The sequence below is a fragment of the Dysidea avara genome, chromosome 13 (assembly GCF_963678975.1).
Source record: "Dysidea avara chromosome 13, odDysAvar1.4, whole genome shotgun sequence".
NCBI lineage: Eukaryota > Metazoa > Porifera > Demospongiae > Dictyoceratida > Dysideidae > Dysidea > Dysidea avara.
In genome coordinates this window covers 7604578-7623098 of record NC_089284.1, presented here as the reverse complement: position 1 = coordinate 7623098, position 18521 = coordinate 7604578, and the positions used below count along the sequence as shown (strand labels likewise).

Here is an 18521-nt window from a genome sequence, read left to right as displayed (position 1 = left end):
TGTGCATGAAAAGCTTAGACAAAAAACCTAAGAAAGTGAAAAAAAAGTTTACTAAGCTACCATGGGGCTTGAACCTGGGCCTCTGTACTTACAGTCCATACTCTAACCACTGTACCACCGGTGCTACAGCTAGCCACCTCCCTTAGTTTCTACTTATATAAACGTCCAGCTGAAGTTACTTCTATACAATTATAACAAGGGTGAAGAAGAAACCAAAGCTGAACCCGACCTAACCCTAATGCTAATAACTACTTTTCACATGCCCTAAAGTATAAGACCCGAGGCAAACTACTGGTCATGTGCCTAAAGTCGAATGCTTGGGGCATATTGAACACATACCAACCCTAGCTCGCCTCGATACAACTGGTGTGTTTGATAGTCCAGTTAAATGATGGACTTGTGCCGGTAAAATAGCCATTCACATTCATAACCGGTGCCGGCACTATATCCACTTCCGAAGAACCTTAGTGCACCAAAGGCTAGCATGCTTTAGCATCACCACAAGCATTTGCAATATTTTTTTACTGAAACAAATGTTTGGTGACAGTTAATATATGACTCGACTTGTCAACTTATCTCTCATGTGTTGGTAACAGGTACAGGCATGAAAAATTATTTTGGTATGTTGCTGAACATGCACATCGAGGTCCATCATGGTACAAGGAAATTAACAGTACTGCATGATCTCTGGCCACCCACCTAGCCCTTGGCTTGCAGAAAAGAAAAAGAACCAATTGGATTCCTCATAATTTGCATTTTGTGATGCAACAGCAAGGCGAACACTGTTGCCTATTAGAGATAAAACCGGCCTCACTAGTCTTTCATGACAGTTTGGCTTTTGGTTAGGTAAAATGAAGGTTAAACTTGCCTTTATAAGAGTGGTCCCATGGAGATGTGAACAGAAAGGTGAATGGTGGATGTACATATTTATAGTTTAAAAGAAAATTTGGGGTCAGTTGTGGCTAGCTAGCTACCTACTGTTTATAGTTAACGTCAATGCACTATGAAATGCAGTTTTACCAATTAGGCTACTCCTAGAAAATTCATTGTTTCCCATTTCCCGCCTGTATGCAGATTCTCTTCTCGCATGGTCATTCATTATTGCTGTCAATATTCATTATTTATCCTGTGACTGCATAGCAGTAACTAGTTTAGCATTCAAAAAGCCCATTTAGCTAGCTTTCCACTGTTAAAGTTCTTAGTTTAAATATTTCTACTGTATTCTTACCTGTAAGTTAGTTATGAATTTTGAAAATTTGTGGAAATATCTATAATGAATAATGAACCGCCCGCCCGCATGTATTTTTAAGGCCAATGAAATGGGAAACAAGGAATTTTCTTAATCATTACATACGTGAGAACAGAACCATCATTATTGAAACAATGAGGCAATTTTTTTTAGGTTAATAAAAAGATAATAACTTAAACAGTGGGCAAAGAGGAACTCTGCCAGGTCCTGGGATGATGGTATTGTTGCCATTAAATTAAATTAGTCCTCACTCCTCAGTCACATGCAACCACAAACAGGGTTAATGATTATCACCCGTAGATGCATGAGTGGTTGATCTACTTAATTGACACACGGTACAGTGCGGTACCAGTTTTTAATACCTCTGCGCCGGAAATTTGCAATAGGTGATGATACAGTCCCGTTCCGAGATTCAGACATTCAGTCAGTATACCACAGGAGTCGGCCATGATCTCGTACATGAGTCCACCCGAGGAGACACCTGCCTTGCCGAGTACAGTGCCTTGCCATATCACGCGCCCTCGCGCGCCTTACAAAGAATTGTTTAGAGGCGCCTCTATTATTGTACAATTATCTCCGAATTAAGTGAATTCACAGCGCTAACCAACTCACCATACCTGCCATATCAGCATATGGCTGATCACAGACCGAGGACGAATGAAACATCGTTTTTACTAAGAGATCAGAACACGCCGGAACCTTCTTACAACACTGCGGCAACATTCAGCATGATGGACAGCCAGGAGGTGTCGTTGCAGATGTCCGAGGTGGACGAACTACTTACAATGTTGGGCAGGGCACAAACTCTCCTTAAAGACCAAGCCGGCGAAAACGTGCAGTAAGTTAAACCAAGAGTTCATAATATTTGAATGGTGGAGAGTGCCTATCTGGAGTACATTCAGCAAATTAACACACTGCTGTAAGTAACACCTCAGACTTCTCTTACTTGACCTTATCAACACTAATCATCACCTATTAACAGTTCTTTGTCATCAGTAGAATCAGGCTAGAGATGTACATATGATCAAAAGTGAACTTGCAGCAGTGTGTTTGTGCAGGCTCCCCCTATAAATATTATGTTAAACAGTTATGAATGTGTCTATCAGATTTAACTTTAAGTGGGAGCATATAGACTCTCTACCCACTCATGGTGGGAGTGTTCACTAGTAGAGTGTTCTAGCAGTCTATAGCTAGCTCCTAGCTTGCCTCTTGGTTCCAAAGGGATATGTAATACAAATTTAGCATATGCTAGTTCTTCTAACATGATCACAACAAGGGGGGGGGGGGGGTGCAGCACACAGGCACTGTTAGGTGATTCTGCAACCATGCAAGCTAGGCCACTGAATTTGTGCCAAACTAAGGGTAAAAATTTCAACTCCGTAAAATTCTTTTGTTGAACTGTGTAATCCTTTTGTGAACAGACAAAAGAGTTTTCTACCTCACTGGCTGATACGTTATCTCCTCTTGTTGTCACTTATCTGGCAGGTAACATCAACTGTATTATTGTTCATTGTGTGAGTGTAATCCTGTGTAGATATTGTGTATTGGAGTATTATCAATTGTGGACTACAAGACTAGACACAGTTCAAAAAGTGCACATCATGCTGCTGAAATTGCGGTATGTGTGTGTGCGTGTGTGTGTAAAAAGTTCCTCGCCATGCATTCAGTGATTTACCATGGGGATGTCACAGGGGTGGGAGGATATAATCTCTTTAATTATGCAGCAGAGAAAACGTGGACAGTCAACTAGATCAGTAGGAACTTGCATGTAATCTTTTGCATGCCATCTATGTGAATGTGCCGTGCACCTTCTATGCTTAGACAACAGTCAACATTACAGTGAAACCTCTATAATCTGATGTTCACTGGTGCCAAAAAAATCTGTTAGATAAGTGAGGATGTTGAATTATCAAAGAGAAGAGGTGCAGCAGTAGTATCAGATCATAGAGGTGTCTGAGGGTTTCATTGTACCTGTGCATTTTCTAAAGTTGCATGCCACATGGATGGGACATATTCTGTTGCTATATCAGAAATGTCTGTACAATAATATTACCCTGCCATCAATATTTTTATTGTGGCATAAAAGTGTTAGGCACGACCATGCACCTACATACAAGGTGAATTTAACCTGTATGACTGCCATGCACTATTACATGTATGTTGACATTCAATGTTAAGGTAACATGTACAGTGAAATTCATGGTACATGCATTAGTTGTACACTTTCTGTAATCATATCATATTGTTGTTATACAGATTAACACCATATTGACTGTATTTACATCTGTTCATCTCATAGTAGTCATTTTAGTGACAGGTAGAGTGTACAAAGTGTGTACCATGTATTGTAACTTGGTGTGTCATACACATGTAGTATGTGTACTGTGGAAAGTACGTGTGTGCACACATGTGTTCATTGTTATAGCTGTGTACGAGTTATATGTTTCTCCACCATAGCCCGAGTTGCCAGAAAGGTAGCATCACATACAGCAACGTTTACCTTCCTCATCCAGTCCTACTTGTCAACTGTCCTACTCTTTTCTGGACTGTACACACTGTGTACTAGATTTGAGGTATAGACCACACAACACCTAGATTTGTACAGGGGAGACTGTCTATCTGCAGTAGTCACTGCTATAACCTTTTTATCACCTTTCAGCAGCATTATGGGTACAAGATTGGTAAACTTGGTAATAGTGAGTTTGTAGAGACTGTACTGGGAGCTAGATATTCTCCTCCATAAAATCTATTGTGAACCTGGAGTGCATGTTAGTATTGTATGTAGTGCCTTCGTACAATGTACAATTTGTATTAGAGATAGAATGTGTTTGTGTAACTAGACAGTTTCACATTAAAAGGCAGAGCTGTATGAGGTGGACTCATTCACTATTTAATACCACCTTGTCAATAACGTCCACATGTAACTAAGGGATTAAGCATACTGCATGTCACAACATTCACCGGGGAGTGTAAATTATGTCATTTTCACCTCACCCTTTAGTGTCAATCATTTCAACATGAACAAGAGCCATTTGACTACTGCCAGAGCTCAAAAGAAATTATATTAATCAGACTTTTCATACGCTACCTGTATTTCTCCATCTCCAATTCAACATTATGTGGTAAGTGATTTATAACACAATATATATAGATATATATATAGACCACAAAATCTAATGTCACTGAGTTGAACAAAATGTTTACATGATAAAACACTGATCACTAAAAGATTGGGTTATGATAAATTGTGTGTGTGTGTGTGTGTGTGTGGGGGGGGGGGGGGGGGGGGATTTGAAATACCAAACTTTTAACTGGCAAAAATATAATCATTATACTCCAGGCATTACCAATCTTGAGCCCAACAAGTGGTATACTGAACTCATCGTAGCATTTCAGGTTAGCAGATATTGATACAATCTGTTTGTTATTTATCAACATTACAGATGTTACTCAGTTTTCTGTACTTCACCTCTATACTAACACAGTCCTATCATCATGTTAAACAAAGAAACATCTCTATTTGGGACTCAAGTGAGTTTCAGTAAGGCACAATCTTTTACATTACGTGTAACTTTGTAGCTTCCTTGCTACGGAAGGTGAAGAGAATTTTCATAAAAGTTGGATCATAAAAAACACCTGTTTATGTAAAGGCATTTTTAATATTAACATAATTCTGGTATTTTAATATATTATGCTTCAATATGTCGTAATTAGTTAATTTCACACCTATAATTGTAAATACATCACAAATTAAATAAAAAATACAGAAGCTCGTCAGAATGACAATTCCTACCCAAAAATGTGTGCAGTTACTTTACATTTTTTCTTCATGGTTGGATTATTTGATTTCTATGGCCGACCACCGCCCATTTTTTTCTTCAACTCTTCTGCTAACATTGCAGCTGCTGCTTTACCTTGTGTGCCTTGGACACTTCTAAAGAGTGGAACAGCAGACAGAGATGATACTTTACATTATGTAACTGATATTACCTAAGGTCATTTACTACATCTTTTGTCTTTCCAAAGTATATTTCATTCAAAGAGCTTCTCATTTTGTTTTCCATTTCCTGAAAAGGAAAAATGCATTGTAAAAAATAAAACACTACCGCATAAAAATCCCCACAGCTTACCTCGACCATTTTCCCTATGTTAGAAATGTGAGGATTAGCCTCATTGACTGGATTATCAGCTTCCACCTAATTAATGCCCATTATCTAACAAGCGAGCATTATTTGGAGTAGGGTACCTGTCGTGTGAGAGAGCCTCCGAGGTTCATTGTTCCGGATGCTGCCTTTATTGTTTGTAACCATAACATTACTGTTGACGTCAGTTTGTAATGTGCTGTTCGTCCCTTCTCCAAGACCTCCACTACATGAATGGAGTCCCAGCAACCTTTGATCTTATCATTGTCTCCGCCTATTGAAATGTAGTACATGTGACTAAATAGTAGATGAGGACATGGGCATGCTACACATGAACATACCCCCACCAAATGTACACACACTACATTAACACACATACAAAACATCAACAGTAGTCTTACATTGCAACACATGCAAAGAACACTGGGATAATTGTGGTTTTGGGAGTCATAGTGTAAGGCAAATCTTCCTAAGACAGAGCTGTTACAAGTCTTATTGAGGAACTTGAAGCCCAACTAGAATATACCCACTACATGAGAAGAGGTCAGTTGGGTATATTATAAAGCAGCAGCAGCTGGGTAGGCTAATCACACATGCACAGGGACACATTATTGTTATTTCTACCATACCTTTCTTCAACAATACCACACCAGCAAATCCATTATCCAGGTCCCACAAGTAAACCGAACAGATCCCACCCTCAAAGTAGAGCTCTCGGTAAGTATCAAATGCTTGGTTAGCCTGAACCTCCAGTGTTCTTAGCTTATCACTGGGTAATGCCCCATCATCCAATGGAGGATCATACTTATTACTCCACGGAGATCTAACATACCAAACAAAGAAACAGCAAAGTAAACAATATACTATTAGTTGGTTTCTCAACGTTTAAGTAATCATGCTACACACAATACCTGTAAGAGTCCCCATCTCTGTTGTAATCACACAACAAGTATTCTTGGCCAGTGCTCTTGTCCTTTGCAACCTTCAAAGGCTGGTCAACTGATGACAGTAAATCTTCACAGAGGTGTGGCACCTTAACAACACAAAAATGTTGCCTCTTACACTATGTAATTTACTACTTTGCTTCTACAGTGTCGTACATTCCCATATAATGTACAAAACAAGATGGCTGATGATAACATTCCAAATATGTACTAACAAACATTGTGAAAGTGCTTAGTGACTTACCAAATCTATCAAATCACTGAGGTTCTTCTCGATTTGTTGCGGTGGTAATCTTCTCATCAAGTCTAGCGCGCAGTCTAGCTGTTGTTCCTGGGCCGACTGTTAGTCGCGAAATGGACACGTAAAACAGTGAGTGAATGGCTCATTGGTACCAGTTTGATAGACTACATTAATCCAGCTACATAACTTACCATTCTGATCGTTGTGCTATGACGGTTTAATGCTGCGACGGAACACGACCCGGACTTTACTGCATCAAACGCACACTGACTGTCCCACGTGATTAAAGGGTGCACGCCTCAGCGTAATGACCAAATAAGGGCAACGTTGTTCCAGATTGAATGTCAACACCAGATGTCAAAACTACACCAACTTCCGGTAGGGTTAATATGAAACCAGTCTTTGATGCATGGAGAAGAAAGAGTGTGAGACGGGTTGCCCTAGCTCTACTAATAATATTTACAAGTAAGTACTTGACACGTGAAACAATCTAATTCCTGAAATATTAATTAATTGATGAATTCTTTGAAAAGCATAAGTCTACCTGTGTAGTGAGTGGGTGTAGTCTGACTATACAGATTTAAAGGTTTTTCTTTTGTTTCAGTCATAGTTGTTTTCAATATTTTGGCTGTGAGCTCTCCAGAGGTTCATGTGGCACCATTGCCAGACAATACACATGTCAAACTGTTCTTAAGACGTTCACATGAATACTGCAATGACATATGGGACACTAAAGGAGTTAGTGGCAAAGAAGGCTACCTGCCGTTTGAAGGCAACAAACAATATGAGTTACTACAAGTGCACATGATTGCCAGACATGGTGACAGGTCACCGGTGTACGATACATTTTTGAGTAAAGGTTTTCAACTTTCTTGTGGACTGCCAAAACAAGAGAACCATTGGGCTTCACTGAGTAATTTTGTGGTTAAACGATTGTCAGGTTCTGGGATCACTCCGCAGGAAGATATCGACTTGTTTCCAGGTTTCAGTGAGCACTCTTGCCAGCCTGGTGAACTGACACACAGAGGCTACAAACAGCATTTTCAATTGGGCCAGTTTCTCAGAAAACAGTACAACGGTAGACTGATCAATAAGGCTATTAAGAGAGACTCTGACTGGACTAAAAATGTCTTTATTCATTCCACTTATTACCCAAGGACGCTTGCAAGTGCTGCTTCTTTCCTGTTGGGATTTTTACCCAATAAGACATCAATACGCAAATCTGTACCAATCAACTATTCTCAGGGCACTAATCTCTATTCACCACCCCGTGGTGTGACATTAACATATAGGTGGTGTACAAGATTGAGAGAGATTACTAAGACAGATTCTCAAAATCCTGAGGTGCAAGCAGGGAAAATGTTTTATTCTGATGTAATGCAAACACTAGGAGATATATACAAGAAATCGCCATCAAAACTGCCTGAACCTACAGTAATTGTGGATAACTTTCTTGTGCGAATGTGTCACAAAGAGAAGCTTCCCTGTTATAAGCACCAGTGTGTGCGTCTCGCTCTGGCTTACCGCCTACTGGAGTACGCAGACTGGACCATTGAACACAAATACACAACCACCAGTTCAATTCTGATGATGCAGCAGTTCATGTACAATTCCATTCTTAAGAAAATGTTCGAAGTCACTGACAAGTTGGCTCTTGGCCAAAATGACTACGACAAATTTTTGTTTTACTTTGCTCATGACTCCACTGTAACACCTTTAATGACCCTGTTGGGGATTCCCCCTAAGAAATGGATTCCATACGCATCAAGGCTTGTCATTGAATTGTGGAGAGAGACATCACCTAGCCAAGCTGATGCTACCGGCTATGGACCTTATTATGTTCGTATCCTATTCAACGGTCTGGGATATACACAAAAGTTGCCTTTACCTGAAAATAGTTTTGTGTTAGTGAAAGACTTGGTCAAACTAAGGGCATTCAAAAATTTTCTCACTACTGGAAAGTTCAGAGAAAAGAATTCCTATGATAGGGAATGTGGAATAATCACCACATCTACCCAGCTGGTGTGACACTTATATTCCATAGTTTTCAAATTGTGTTTATATTTTCATACAATATCTCACTTAATCAATGATGTTTAAGTGAGACGAGAGTTAGGGGTTCGTGGTATCAGTGGCTTAGAAGAAAAGGCAATATCCTTTTCTTGAAATCTGTAGTATTACATATATGTAGTGATAAATGACACACATGACTAACTAACCTTGTACTACTAGTAGTTGATGAGGATGATTGCTTGGCTACAGGAGTAAAACACGTAAACGAACTTGCTGCTTTTAAACATGCTTAACCTGTTCGACTTGATGAAGAACTTGGCTTGCTTGTTTTGTGGCTTGTAGTGTCATTTGCTAAAACAAAATACTCAATGCCTTCACAGAAATGTTATTAAATACCTGTATTATCCCGGGCAGCCTTCCTGCTTTGAGAACTACTCGTACGTGGTCGTTCTACCATTACACAAAATTAAATAACAAATATTGTGAAACAATTGCCTGGCAGCTTACCAGAAGTGCTCTCAATTTGTGGCAATGTGATTCCACCATTTCTACTACTAGAGGTCTAAAGTGATGCATTCAATCAGACATATAAACTAAATCACTTCTCACTTTAGGTTGTGTACTTGGCCTTGGGTAATAGGCGAGACTAGTATCCAGGTGTGAGTTGGCTCTAGTTTTAGTAAACCAGTCATACAGGTAATACTTGTTACACATCCTACATACGTACATACTGCACATACACAGTGTGACCCAACACTTGGGTGATATGAAGCAATGGAAGGATTCATGTCTCATTGTGTGGGTAGTTCTCAGGTATCAACCACCAAACTTAGCTGGTTGCAATATGTGCTGTTGCCAGGTTACGATAGTGTTGCTATGTTTAGGGTTTGGTATATGAAGCCATTCAACCAGTAAAACAGTACCTTTCAAGATTCCTGAACATGCATGTAAAAAAAGCATTTGCAGTACTACACTAGCTACACACATACACACGGGACATATCATAGCAACACACAAATACTTCAACAGCAACAACACATGACTGTACCTTGGAGGAGATATGGTCTGCCCATCTCCAACAGTTTTCCCTGCAAAGCTGTGAGGAGTCACTGGCCGTAACTGCATTGGGTTGTTCTACATGTACACAAACACATCAGTACCACCTCATTCAATACAGTTAGTATACATACGCTAGCTTTTAGCTCTGTCATTGAAGCAGAGGCAATTGGGACATAGTACTCTGCCAGTAAATCTTCACCGCACTTGTCCCCAGCATAAGTGACTAGTTTGTCTTCCTCATCTCCTTCAAGTAGCTCAGCCTCTTCTTCCTAAAGTGGAGCAATCACAAAACCCATCTCAACACTAAACAGTAGTGACAATTTGATAGCTAGTCAAATTTCAGTACTGTTATAGAAGTAGTAAACCATAGACCAGTGGAATGTTTTAGATTTACAATTTTATGTGAAATTCCTTATAAGCTAAACCACATTTACATGGTACAGGTCCCTTGTACTGAAGCCTTCTATAGTTGGAACAAAAAAAGGATTTTCTTCTGTTGCATTTGGTACATGATCAGCAGTCAACAATTTGTTCAACAGCATACCTCTGTCCAGCCTGACAAATAAGCAGTTACAGTACTAGTTGTGTATAGGAATTCTCTTAAATTACTGACATACCTTGATCACTTACAACATTCCCAATGGATTGACACAGCACATATCCATGTGGCCATTATAAATGATTACAAAAAGATGACTACATATATAGGGCCTTATAATTGTTTAAGCACTTTTACCAACACATACAACACAGAGATAACCTCATTTTCCTCTTCCTCTACCCCCTCGTCATCACTAGCGTACTCTCCTGGCCATTGGTCATCTGTGGAGCCTAGTTGAGCGATGATGTAGTTGAGCTGACCTTGTAGCTCTGGGGGGCTAGCTTTGAGAGCTGAATCCAACATCTCTCTCATTCCCTGTATATATGTAGTGAACATCAGATTAGTATAACCATGTGTACATGATGTGAGAACTTATGGAGACCAATATCCCTATTTTTTGAGGTGCATAACATCATTTATGTGTATGTGTGTATGAAAAGGCAGGGTGTGCTGCCAACCCTTGGCCCCCACAAGTCTTGCATGGCTACTGGTAACACATCATTCACTGATGGTGTGGATAATAGCAGCATCCCTGACCATGGGTAGGGCCAGGGGTCAGTCTTGTAAGTCAACAAGAGTGAATATACTTTATGAGCTACACAGAACCACAGGTCCCCCAGCAAGGGACTGTTCACTTTTTTGGGGTTGTCCCACCTGTCAAGGAATTTAAGTACTAACTATGTCATATCTTGGCCAGGTGTTAGGCAATTTCTATAGGCGTAAGGAGGTAATCTGTTTGGTAGCTCTACAGTGTGTGCATGTGTGTGTGTGTGTGCGCGCGTGCATGTGTGTGTGTGTGTGTGCGTGTGTGACAATGTTCATATTGAATAGCTCCACGCTGCTCACAGATTGGTCTCATCCAAACATTTATGCTGTTTCTAGTCGCCAGATGTGTTCTGTCACAAACAGCACACAAAATAAGTTGACCGGTGACTGCATTAGTGGCCTGTGTGGGTTGATTCATTCAAACTGCATTTGTGTACAGTTGAGCCTCTTTTACTGCGAAACCAGCACTCGCACTTCTGACACTGAGCTGCACCAGACTGCTCCTCAATAGGCTGTCATCTCTCCGCAACTTACTTGTGGCGGGCCCTATCACTCTCTCTCTCCAAAAGAACTATCCACACAGAGTACAAATCACAGTCTTCACTTGAGCATAGTCCTGTTGGTCATCTTTGTCAGCACATTGGTTGAGGAGTGCTGGGGGCCTAGCCATACGCCAAAGGAAACGTTATCCACCAGTGTGACCACAAGTTTTGCTTCCTCCTTTTGTGGAGGACCACACGACCCTGATGGGCAGTGTGCAGACAGATGTGTGTATGCATGTAATGTATTGTGCACATGTGTCTGCATGTTGTGTGTATGTATGCATGCATGTGCAAGCATGGTTATATATATATAAAATATAGGCATGTATCCATACATTATTTTCCCCACAGGAAGAATGCAGGACTGAGTAATAATATTATACGGATAGCCCAGGGTGGGCAAGGCTGTCTAACAGTGGCAGCTGAAAGGTTTTAGTAATGAAAAGTTTTGAAGATGATGGAGTAGGTACCCATAACTTCACAGGTAAGAAGAGAAACATGGACAGAGGGCCTCATCATTAATACAGTTTGTGTTGCATGTGTTTTTTTTTTGCTTTTTTGTACAGTTGGGAAAACCAAGTGCATAAATTACCTGAGCAAGGAAACAACAACTACAACACCTGGGCAGGGACCTTGTAAGCCAACTACCAGGGTTCTGTACCTGTACTTAGGCACCTAGTATAACGTAGTGTTTAGATAACTGTGAAGTCCATATAACTCTAAAGTTAAAAGCTTTAACTACTCTAATAGAACACTCACTAAAATATAAGACATTATGTAAACCATGCACATACCATTGCTTTAGCTTGCTCTCTGATGGCAGGCACTTGGACTAAACTGTACAGGATACCATTCACATATGACCTGACCTACAAAGCCCACACAAATTATTACACACACCACCGGACATGATTACAACCTCTTGATCTTCATGCTCCAGGAGATCACTTAACACCATCAGAGTGTCACTGGCACAGGGAATACATGCTTCTTTTCCTGAGTGGTGAAAATTATTTTTAAAGCTGTCAGTATCTCCTGGCTTTGTACCTGCAGTTCTGAGAACTAAGTTCATGAGCAGTGCTAGTGAGTAGTGTAGTGTATAGTCAGACAGGGTATCATGATGTTGTAAAACTTTTATAGTCCAGGGAAGTAGTCCTATGCTTATCATCCTGCTCTGTACTGAGTAACTATGGTAACAGTGACATGGTGGTTGATTTATACAGTTCACTGTTACCGTAGTGACAATTTCTGTAGTGCTCCAAGTATGTTACGCATTGTGTCATCTTCTTCTTTAAATGTCTGTTCACTGTTGAGCAATCTCAATAGTTCAGGGTGTTGACAGAGATAACATCTTCCTATACCCCATGTGTATAACATCATTGTAATTGTATATACTACCAACCTTCCCTGAGAGATGCAACAGAGTTGATCAAACGTGCCAGCTGTTCCTTGACCTCCAAGAAAGGATAAGAGCTGTTCAGAAATTGTAGCTAAAGAAATACACATGTCCTTATAGCATATTTTCATATTACCAGTAAATTTGTATAGCTATACAACCTAATGAGATTTCACTGCACATACATAAAAGCTTACTACAGATGCAGCTGAATTACAGCCCAGTAAGTCATTGGTGATGTAACACTGTAACGATGCATGTCTTCTATGCAAAGGAGGTTGCGTTAAACGCTAATAGAAAGTAGCTAAAATTAAATATAGCACAGAGAAGCATACTAAGTAGCTAACCCATCTCATTGCCTGAATTATCAATGCTTTCTTTCTGCTAGGAAAATTCTTCTGTAGCAGGTCTTTCTTGATCAGATTGATAGCCAGTTTAGCATCAATGAAATTATTTAGAACACTGCCAGTTAGGGTCAATGACTGTGTACTAGTAGGGCAAGAAATCAATGCACAAGATTGGGAGTATGATTAGTATACCTGTAGTTGCTCGGTTCTTCTGATATGCTTGTTGAAGAGTTCTGAACAATACCTACATTAATGTTTGTGTGTATGCATGTATGTAGCTTACAGCATCTACTACAATTCCACTATCTTGTACTGGAATTGAATAAAGTCTCTGGCTAACATCAAGTATATATTCCGGTGTGATCTATACACAAGGGTATACAGTGTGTCCCTACAGGCTCTTGTACTCACACTCTCTCCTCTTATGGTCTTCTCTAAAGTTGTGATTAATTCTATCCCCACTTGTGTTAAATTGTAGTGCTGACCCTTGAGCTGATTGTACTGAATCTAAATGTGATATAGGAATTATCGTATTACTCAATGAATACTACTTACCGATAAAGATTTCAATTGTTTAATGGCCTCAGCTCGCTTTAATTCGCTCTCAGCTAGCTTTTTTTGAAGCACTTCCATATTGCAGAACATTCCATTTAAAGCACACCAAAACTACAACAAGGCGGCTTTGCGCGGTCTGTTATCATAGCGTTTTGTAAGGCTTGGGGATTTCTTTTTCTTTAAGCAATAATTCTGTTTCAAAGTGAATGCGTTTTAAGCCAGACTGTGTGAGAATGACAGCTATTCCTGTCAAGCTCGTTGCCATGTCTACGTAAGTAAACAATGTCGGCGATATTCGAAGAATTTATCGACTCGTGGAAAAGCCAAGCGCTGGCACACCGTTCCTATGCTACTGCCAGCTCAACCAATTACAACGTCATACTGAAGCTGCTGAGGAACGTAGAGTGGGTGCGCCTTCAACACATAAGGCTGCTAATTCTAATCAATGCCCCACAGATATGATATGAGGGAAGACAAGGGCAAGCTACTACTCGCCGGTAATCAGAAGGAGTTGAGAAAATGTAGATTAAATAACCAGGTGCGGCCTTGTAGAAATAGAAAAGTTTGTTTTAATATAGCTTGTTCCTATTAAAGGATGCCATTCTCATCTTCAAAGCTTTGGTTGGTACTAGCATCATACATATCAATGTGTCCTACAACCGAATATCATATCAGGGAATAGCCTGCTTAGCAGAATATCTGAAGGTATGATACAGTATTGCATAGATACTTACACCACCTCAAATCTTACACTAAGTGATTAAAAACTCACAAACAAGATAAGTTGAGCAAACCTCTGCTCTGCAAGTGTCGTCATCTCCTCACAATTTGTACATGCATCCCAAATCCTTTGAAAGTTCCAAGCAGTAGATATGTGCTTTGAAGTTCTTACACTAAATATCTTTATATAGTATGGGGTTGGAAGCGACAATAATATTAGCTATAGTGTTAGTAGTTGTACTGATACAGGACAAGAACTGTTGTGTGCAACATCTCAACTTGTGCTACAATGACTTTGGTTCTGCTGGAGCTATCACCTTGTCTGAGGCATTACAGGTTGGTATGTGTTCCATCCCTTCTTTATTAAAATAATACCTTCCACAGTTTAATGATTCAGTTGATGTTTTGCTGATGGATGGTAACAAGATTGGTCAAGATGGAGGCATGCAGATGGCATCCATGTTACAAGTGAACAGCATTATTACTACACTCAGTTTAGCTGACACTGATCTCACCACGGATTGTATCATCGCCTTATCCACCATCCTCAGGGCTAATCAGTCCATAACCAGTATTGACCTGTCAAACCCGTTATTGCATAGCCACCAGGAGGACACCACCTGCCATATAGCACAGATGCTGGAAATAAACAAGTGTTTAAAAGAACTGAAACTTCAGAAGCATGGTATGACCGATTATGGGGCTGAAATGCTGTGCAGATTTCTGAAGAGAAATCATGCCCTTACAAAACTTGATATCAGTTGGTATGTATTGCCAATGTGTCACTATTTGTACATTCCTTACTTCCAGCAACAAGTTGTCAAGGGACGGAGCAGGATACATAGCAGACTTGTTAAGAGTCAACCATCATCTTCGAGAACTTAACATCAGTTTTAACAGAATAGAAGATGAAGGCATTGAACAAATCAGCAAGGTCCTGGCACAGTCTAACTTCACTTTGTTCAAGTAGGCTACGCAGCACTGTTTACAACATTACATCTTCACGCTTTCAGGCTAAACATTTGTAGTAACAGCATTGGTGATAAGGGACTGTGCAAGTTAGCGGCAGCAATTAGAGAGAACCCCACAGTTAATACACTATACATATGGGGCAACAAATTGGGAACACCTACTTGTGATGTAAGCTGTACACTTTAGTGTCCCATTATATGTAGCTACTATATCTTTCTTTCCTCAGGCATTTAGCCAACTGTTGCAGTCAGGGATTCTAAACCAACAGTGTATTGATGTCCGTCCATACGTGGTTGATGGAGTGAACTATTTAGCTAGGATTGACAACTATTCTTGATACTATCCAATCTATACATCATGTATAATATAACTTCCTGGCTAATCATGTTCTGTGTGTGATTGAGTTGTCTGTGTGTGTGTGTGTGTGTGTGTGTGTGCATTTGTCCCTTAGCACTAGCTGATGGGACCAAGGTAGTCATCCATTAGTGATCCTATAGCAAACTACATTAGAAACACAAAATAAACTACACGTACACACAGACAATCAAGACTCACAATTTCTGATGCATCTACTCTTGTGCCAACTATTTTTAATCGTATGTAGTCACCTTCCTGAATGACTGAATCCTAATGGGGATAAAGTGCTCTAGTAATTTCATTCACAGGAGGTGTCAGCTTACAGAATCTGCTGTTTTGTAACATGGAGGAGTTGAGTTGGGGTCGAATTCCATCTCTTCTGGAATAGCCTGTAGATGACAAACATAACAGTAGATCTACTGAATAAGTGAGTTACTATACTAAAGACATTAGGAAGTGAATGATTTAATGACACTACATTTGGTTATTTTGGCAAGTGTACAAAACTTACATGTCTGGAAATGAAACAAGAAAGTGGTCCAATCTGGGTAAACAGGCCAACCTGTGAGGAGATCATCAAGTGAAAACTAATACTGTGTGTTTAAGTGTATGACTACATGTGTTTATAATAATGATACTCATTCTTGGTAGGGCATGTGTCTTAGCTAGGAAAGTTACTACTGTACAAGTAACCATATATCAGGAGCACATTGAGTCTCATGGACAAGGGAGCATGTAACTCCATAAACAGCAAAGTTCAAACACCATTGTGTTACACGGAGGTACATGCTCAAGCACTGTAAGTTGAAGTGATGCCATGGAAACAGTTGAATGACACAATGGAAGAATGGTAGCACAGGCATAGTAGCAGGATAGCCTAGTTAATTTGTTAATCACATGAAGTTATTCCAGTTGACTTTCAAGCTTTTCCTTCAGCTTTGCCAGTTAGTGGTCCTGGGCTAGGATACATTGTACGCTAGAGGTGCACCAATAATTATAAATATTGGTACACAGGTAGCATCAGATATCAGTAAACAGTCGACTTCTTAGCAGATATTTCACCTAAGTACTACAGTCTCATGTGTGGTTGACCTTGTAACACTAGGTAGATCATGAGTTTTGAATGGTTTAAGTCCCAAGTTGTGGTACAGCCCAAACACAGAATGTACAGTACAGCATACTTAAGACGGGATATGGGATCAGGGAGTATGCCCCTCCCTTCAGTTTTATTAGTTGTTCAGCCCAACCAAATGACAAACAAAATAAAAATAGTCTGGTGAGACTAACTAGTGGGAGCAATACTCTTCCTCCATTAAATAACTGCTCACTTATAACAGTCCATTGACTTTTTAAGCTTCCATTTGAACACTTGTGTATTGAGCAAACCGAGTGACACTTATGATTAAGACATATCACATTACTAGTCTCACGTAGCCAGACCACAATTTCAGCATAGGGGTTTATCGATTAGAGATTATAAGTGCCCGCACTTGTGCTGAAATATAGTCTCGCGTTGCTTATTTTTCTCTTTGTCATTTGGTAGGGAGAAAAAAAGGGTTCGAATCCCACACTTGTCTTGACACTACCCGGATAATTGGGTAGTGTTAACCAAAGAAATGTGATGCATTTTCAAATAGTAGTCACTTGCGTCTATGAATCACTAGCACACATTTACAAACCAATCGATGTCTAAAGCTGTGTCTACCAATGATTGAATCAGTTATAAACAGGTAAGTGAATGTTTGGTTATTGTTGCATTACGGTAGTTTTAATTTAAGCGCATGGGGCCATAAATACTGCATACTTGTGATGTAACCATGTGACGTGTCAAGACAATTGTGGGATTCAAACTGGACCAAAACCCTTTTTTCTCTCTACCCAATGACAAAGAGAAAAAAAGGGTCTGGCCAGCGAGACTAGCTGAAATAGTGGTCTGGCTATGCAAGACTATCACATTACCTCCTCAATATGCAGATAAGCAGAAGTAGCAAATGAACAATATAGTGCATAGGTGAAAATAAAGGCAAGAGTTAATAATAGAGGCAGCTCCGGCCCATTATTTGGTGAAAGTGCAAGACTTTACACATGCGTAGACAAACTACTACACTTCACAATGACTACCCACTTTATTAACTTGGGTTACAATTGCATCGGTGACTTCACCCTTGAAGGGTCGAAACACAATAGCCTTGTACTTCACCGGGTACAGTGCGAATCCTCTGCCAGGCTGTATGGCTCCTAGTCCAATATTATCGATTGTGGTAACTGCTATAACAAACCCGTGTTTGCCGGTACAAGTTCCTTCCACTTCTGTAAACAGCTTTTTTTTAACTGTCTCTAACAGATTAGGACCGAAGTACCTCGGGTGGAGTAGAATCTCATGTTCTAGAGAAATCTGGAAACACGAACAGTGTAGTAGCCGATAACTAAATCATAACTTATATAGACTTACGTGGAAGAACATTTTGTTGCAAGTCCTTCTGGCGAGGTAAAATTTCGTGTGTATTCTATCTTTTTAGTGCAGCGTATACACGTGCCTGATGGTTGTATCACGTGCATACCCACCTAAATGTTCGCTCGTAGCGGCTGATCATGACAGCTGGCTAGTACTATGCATGGTCACTGCGATAAAAATCTATCTTGAATACACGTAATCTTCCTTACAGAATGGGGCCTGATAAACCACCAGTGTATTTCTGACTTATTGTACTAATGGAATAGATCTCTAATGAACTTTCTACGATAGTTCTTAGGTTATTGCTCCACTCAAATTGACTACATTTACAAGTTTACAAATGTCCAACTGCACAAAATGCTATTTTAAAAAAAAAATCTAA

At 39.9% G+C, this 18521-nt stretch overlaps 6 protein-coding genes across 7 annotated transcripts; 3 read left to right on the top strand and 3 right to left on the bottom strand.

Annotated features, from left to right (window-relative positions):
• Positions 1-1794: 1794 nt before the first annotated feature.
• Positions 1795-4938, top strand: LOC136242552 (uncharacterized). Its single transcript, XM_066034001.1, has 9 exons — positions 1795-2087; positions 2671-2734; positions 2784-2867; positions 3506-3566; positions 3707-3822; positions 4251-4371; positions 4590-4645; positions 4693-4780; positions 4829-4938. Exons 1-9 carry the CDS (start codon positions 1882-1884, stop codon positions 4876-4878), a joined length of 846 nt encoding a protein of 281 aa, XP_065890073.1. The 5' UTR covers positions 1795-1881; the 3' UTR covers positions 4879-4938.
• On the bottom strand, positions 4921-6929 carry LOC136242555 (F-actin-capping protein subunit beta-like). Its single transcript, XM_066034003.1, has 8 exons — positions 6768-6929; positions 6580-6675; positions 6303-6424; positions 6021-6214; positions 5496-5665; positions 5380-5445; positions 5240-5316; positions 4921-5183 (listed from the first exon to the last, which is right to left on the bottom strand). The coding sequence occupies exons 1-8, from the start codon at positions 6768-6770 to the stop codon at positions 5099-5101; spliced, it is 813 nt and encodes a 270-aa protein (XP_065890075.1). The 5' UTR covers positions 6771-6929; the 3' UTR covers positions 4921-5098.
• On the top strand, positions 6861-8676 carry LOC136242533 (counting factor 60-like). Its single transcript, XM_066033977.1, has 2 exons — positions 6861-7041; positions 7181-8676. Exons 1-2 carry the CDS (start codon positions 6918-6920, stop codon positions 8602-8604), a joined length of 1548 nt encoding a protein of 515 aa, XP_065890049.1. The 5' UTR covers positions 6861-6917; the 3' UTR covers positions 8605-8676.
• Positions 8618-13878, bottom strand: LOC136242528 (lisH domain-containing protein ARMC9-like). The gene is made up of 20 exons (XM_066033972.1): positions 13636-13878; positions 13492-13587; positions 13364-13444; positions 13273-13313; positions 13081-13222; positions 12931-13023; positions 12740-12827; positions 12572-12692; positions 12385-12524; positions 12257-12333; positions 12132-12206; positions 10409-10564; positions 9780-9917; positions 9638-9723; positions 9199-9259; positions 9097-9151; positions 8986-9039; positions 8884-8940; positions 8796-8832; positions 8618-8745 (listed from the first exon to the last, which is right to left on the bottom strand). Exons 1-20 carry the CDS (start codon positions 13723-13725, stop codon positions 8673-8675), a joined length of 1761 nt encoding a protein of 586 aa, XP_065890044.1. The 5' UTR covers positions 13726-13878; the 3' UTR covers positions 8618-8672.
• LOC136242543 (leucine-rich repeat-containing protein 34-like) lies at positions 13732-15714 on the top strand. 2 transcript variants are annotated; one of them, XM_066033989.1, is made up of 8 exons: positions 13732-14039; positions 14092-14173; positions 14230-14340; positions 14605-14691; positions 14740-15119; positions 15166-15321; positions 15369-15495; positions 15554-15714. In XM_066033989.1, exons 1-8 carry the CDS (start codon positions 13918-13920, stop codon positions 15662-15664), a joined length of 1176 nt encoding a protein of 391 aa, XP_065890061.1. In that variant the 5' UTR covers positions 13732-13917; the 3' UTR covers positions 15665-15714. The 2 variants fall into 2 exon arrangements, with proteins under 2 accessions (XP_065890061.1, XP_065890062.1); XM_066033990.1 differs by having other exon boundaries at positions 13733-14043.
• Positions 15658-18241, bottom strand: LOC136242564 (DNA-directed RNA polymerase II subunit RPB7). Its single transcript, XM_066034014.1, has 6 exons — positions 18137-18241; positions 17810-18079; positions 16196-16246; positions 16008-16073; positions 15883-15954; positions 15658-15828 (listed from the first exon to the last, which is right to left on the bottom strand). The coding sequence occupies exons 1-6, from the start codon at positions 18146-18148 to the stop codon at positions 15781-15783; spliced, it is 519 nt and encodes a 172-aa protein (XP_065890086.1). The 5' UTR covers positions 18149-18241; the 3' UTR covers positions 15658-15780.
• Between the last annotated feature and the right edge of the window lie 280 nt (positions 18242-18521).

Excerpts from the sequence above, each read along its gene's own strand:
- LOC136242564 (XM_066034014.1), bottom strand. Across the intron at positions 16,247-17,809 it reads TTGTAACCCAAGTTAATAAA|GTTGGCCTGTTTACCCAGAT; the intron begins GTGGGTAGTCAT and ends ATCTCCTCACAG. Across the intron at positions 15,955-16,007 it reads GTTACAAAACAGCAGATTCT|GATTCAGTCATTCAGGAAGG; the intron begins GTAAGCTGACAC and ends TATCCCCATTAG.
- LOC136242555 (XM_066034003.1), bottom strand. Across the intron at positions 6,425-6,579 it reads TCAGTGATTTGATAGATTTG|GTGCCACACCTCTGTGAAGA; the intron begins GTAAGTCACTAA and ends TGTGTTGTTAAG. Across the intron at positions 5,184-5,239 it reads GATGTAGTAAATGACCTTAG|AAGTGTCCAAGGCACACAAG; the intron begins GTAATATCAGTT and ends TCCACTCTTTAG.
- LOC136242528 (XM_066033972.1), bottom strand. The coding sequence starts at position 13,725 with ATGTTCTGCAATATGGAAGTGCTTCAAAAAAAGCTAGCTGAGAGCGAA. Across the intron at positions 12,207-12,256 it reads TGGAGCATGAAGATCAAGAG|GTCAGGTCATATGTGAATGG; the intron begins GTTGTAATCATG and ends TGGGCTTTGTAG. Across the intron at positions 9,724-9,779 it reads TGACAGAGCTAAAAGCTAGC|AACAACCCAATGCAGTTACG; the intron begins GTATGTATACTA and ends GTGTACATGTAG.
- LOC136242543 (XM_066033989.1), top strand. The coding sequence starts at position 13,918 with ATGTCGGCGATATTCGAAGAATTTATCGACTCGTGGAAAAGCCAAGCG. Across the intron at positions 14,040-14,091 it reads AAGCTGCTGAGGAACGTAGA|ATATGATATGAGGGAAGACA; the intron begins GTGGGTGCGCCT and ends AATGCCCCACAG. Across the intron at positions 15,322-15,368 it reads TCTAACTTCACTTTGTTCAA|GCTAAACATTTGTAGTAACA; the intron begins GTAGGCTACGCA and ends TCACGCTTTCAG.
- LOC136242552 (XM_066034001.1), top strand. The coding sequence starts at position 1,882 with ATGGCTGATCACAGACCGAGGACGAATGAAACATCGTTTTTACTAAGA. Across the intron at positions 2,735-2,783 it reads TGTTGTCACTTATCTGGCAG|ATATTGTGTATTGGAGTATT; the intron begins GTAACATCAACT and ends AATCCTGTGTAG. Across the intron at positions 4,372-4,589 it reads CTCCAATTCAACATTATGTG|GCATTACCAATCTTGAGCCC; the intron begins GTAAGTGATTTA and ends ATTATACTCCAG.
- LOC136242533 (XM_066033977.1), top strand. The coding sequence starts at position 6,918 with ATGTCAACACCAGATGTCAAAACTACACCAACTTCCGGTAGGGTTAAT. Across the intron at positions 7,042-7,180 it reads TCTACTAATAATATTTACAA|TCATAGTTGTTTTCAATATT; the intron begins GTAAGTACTTGA and ends CTTTTGTTTCAG.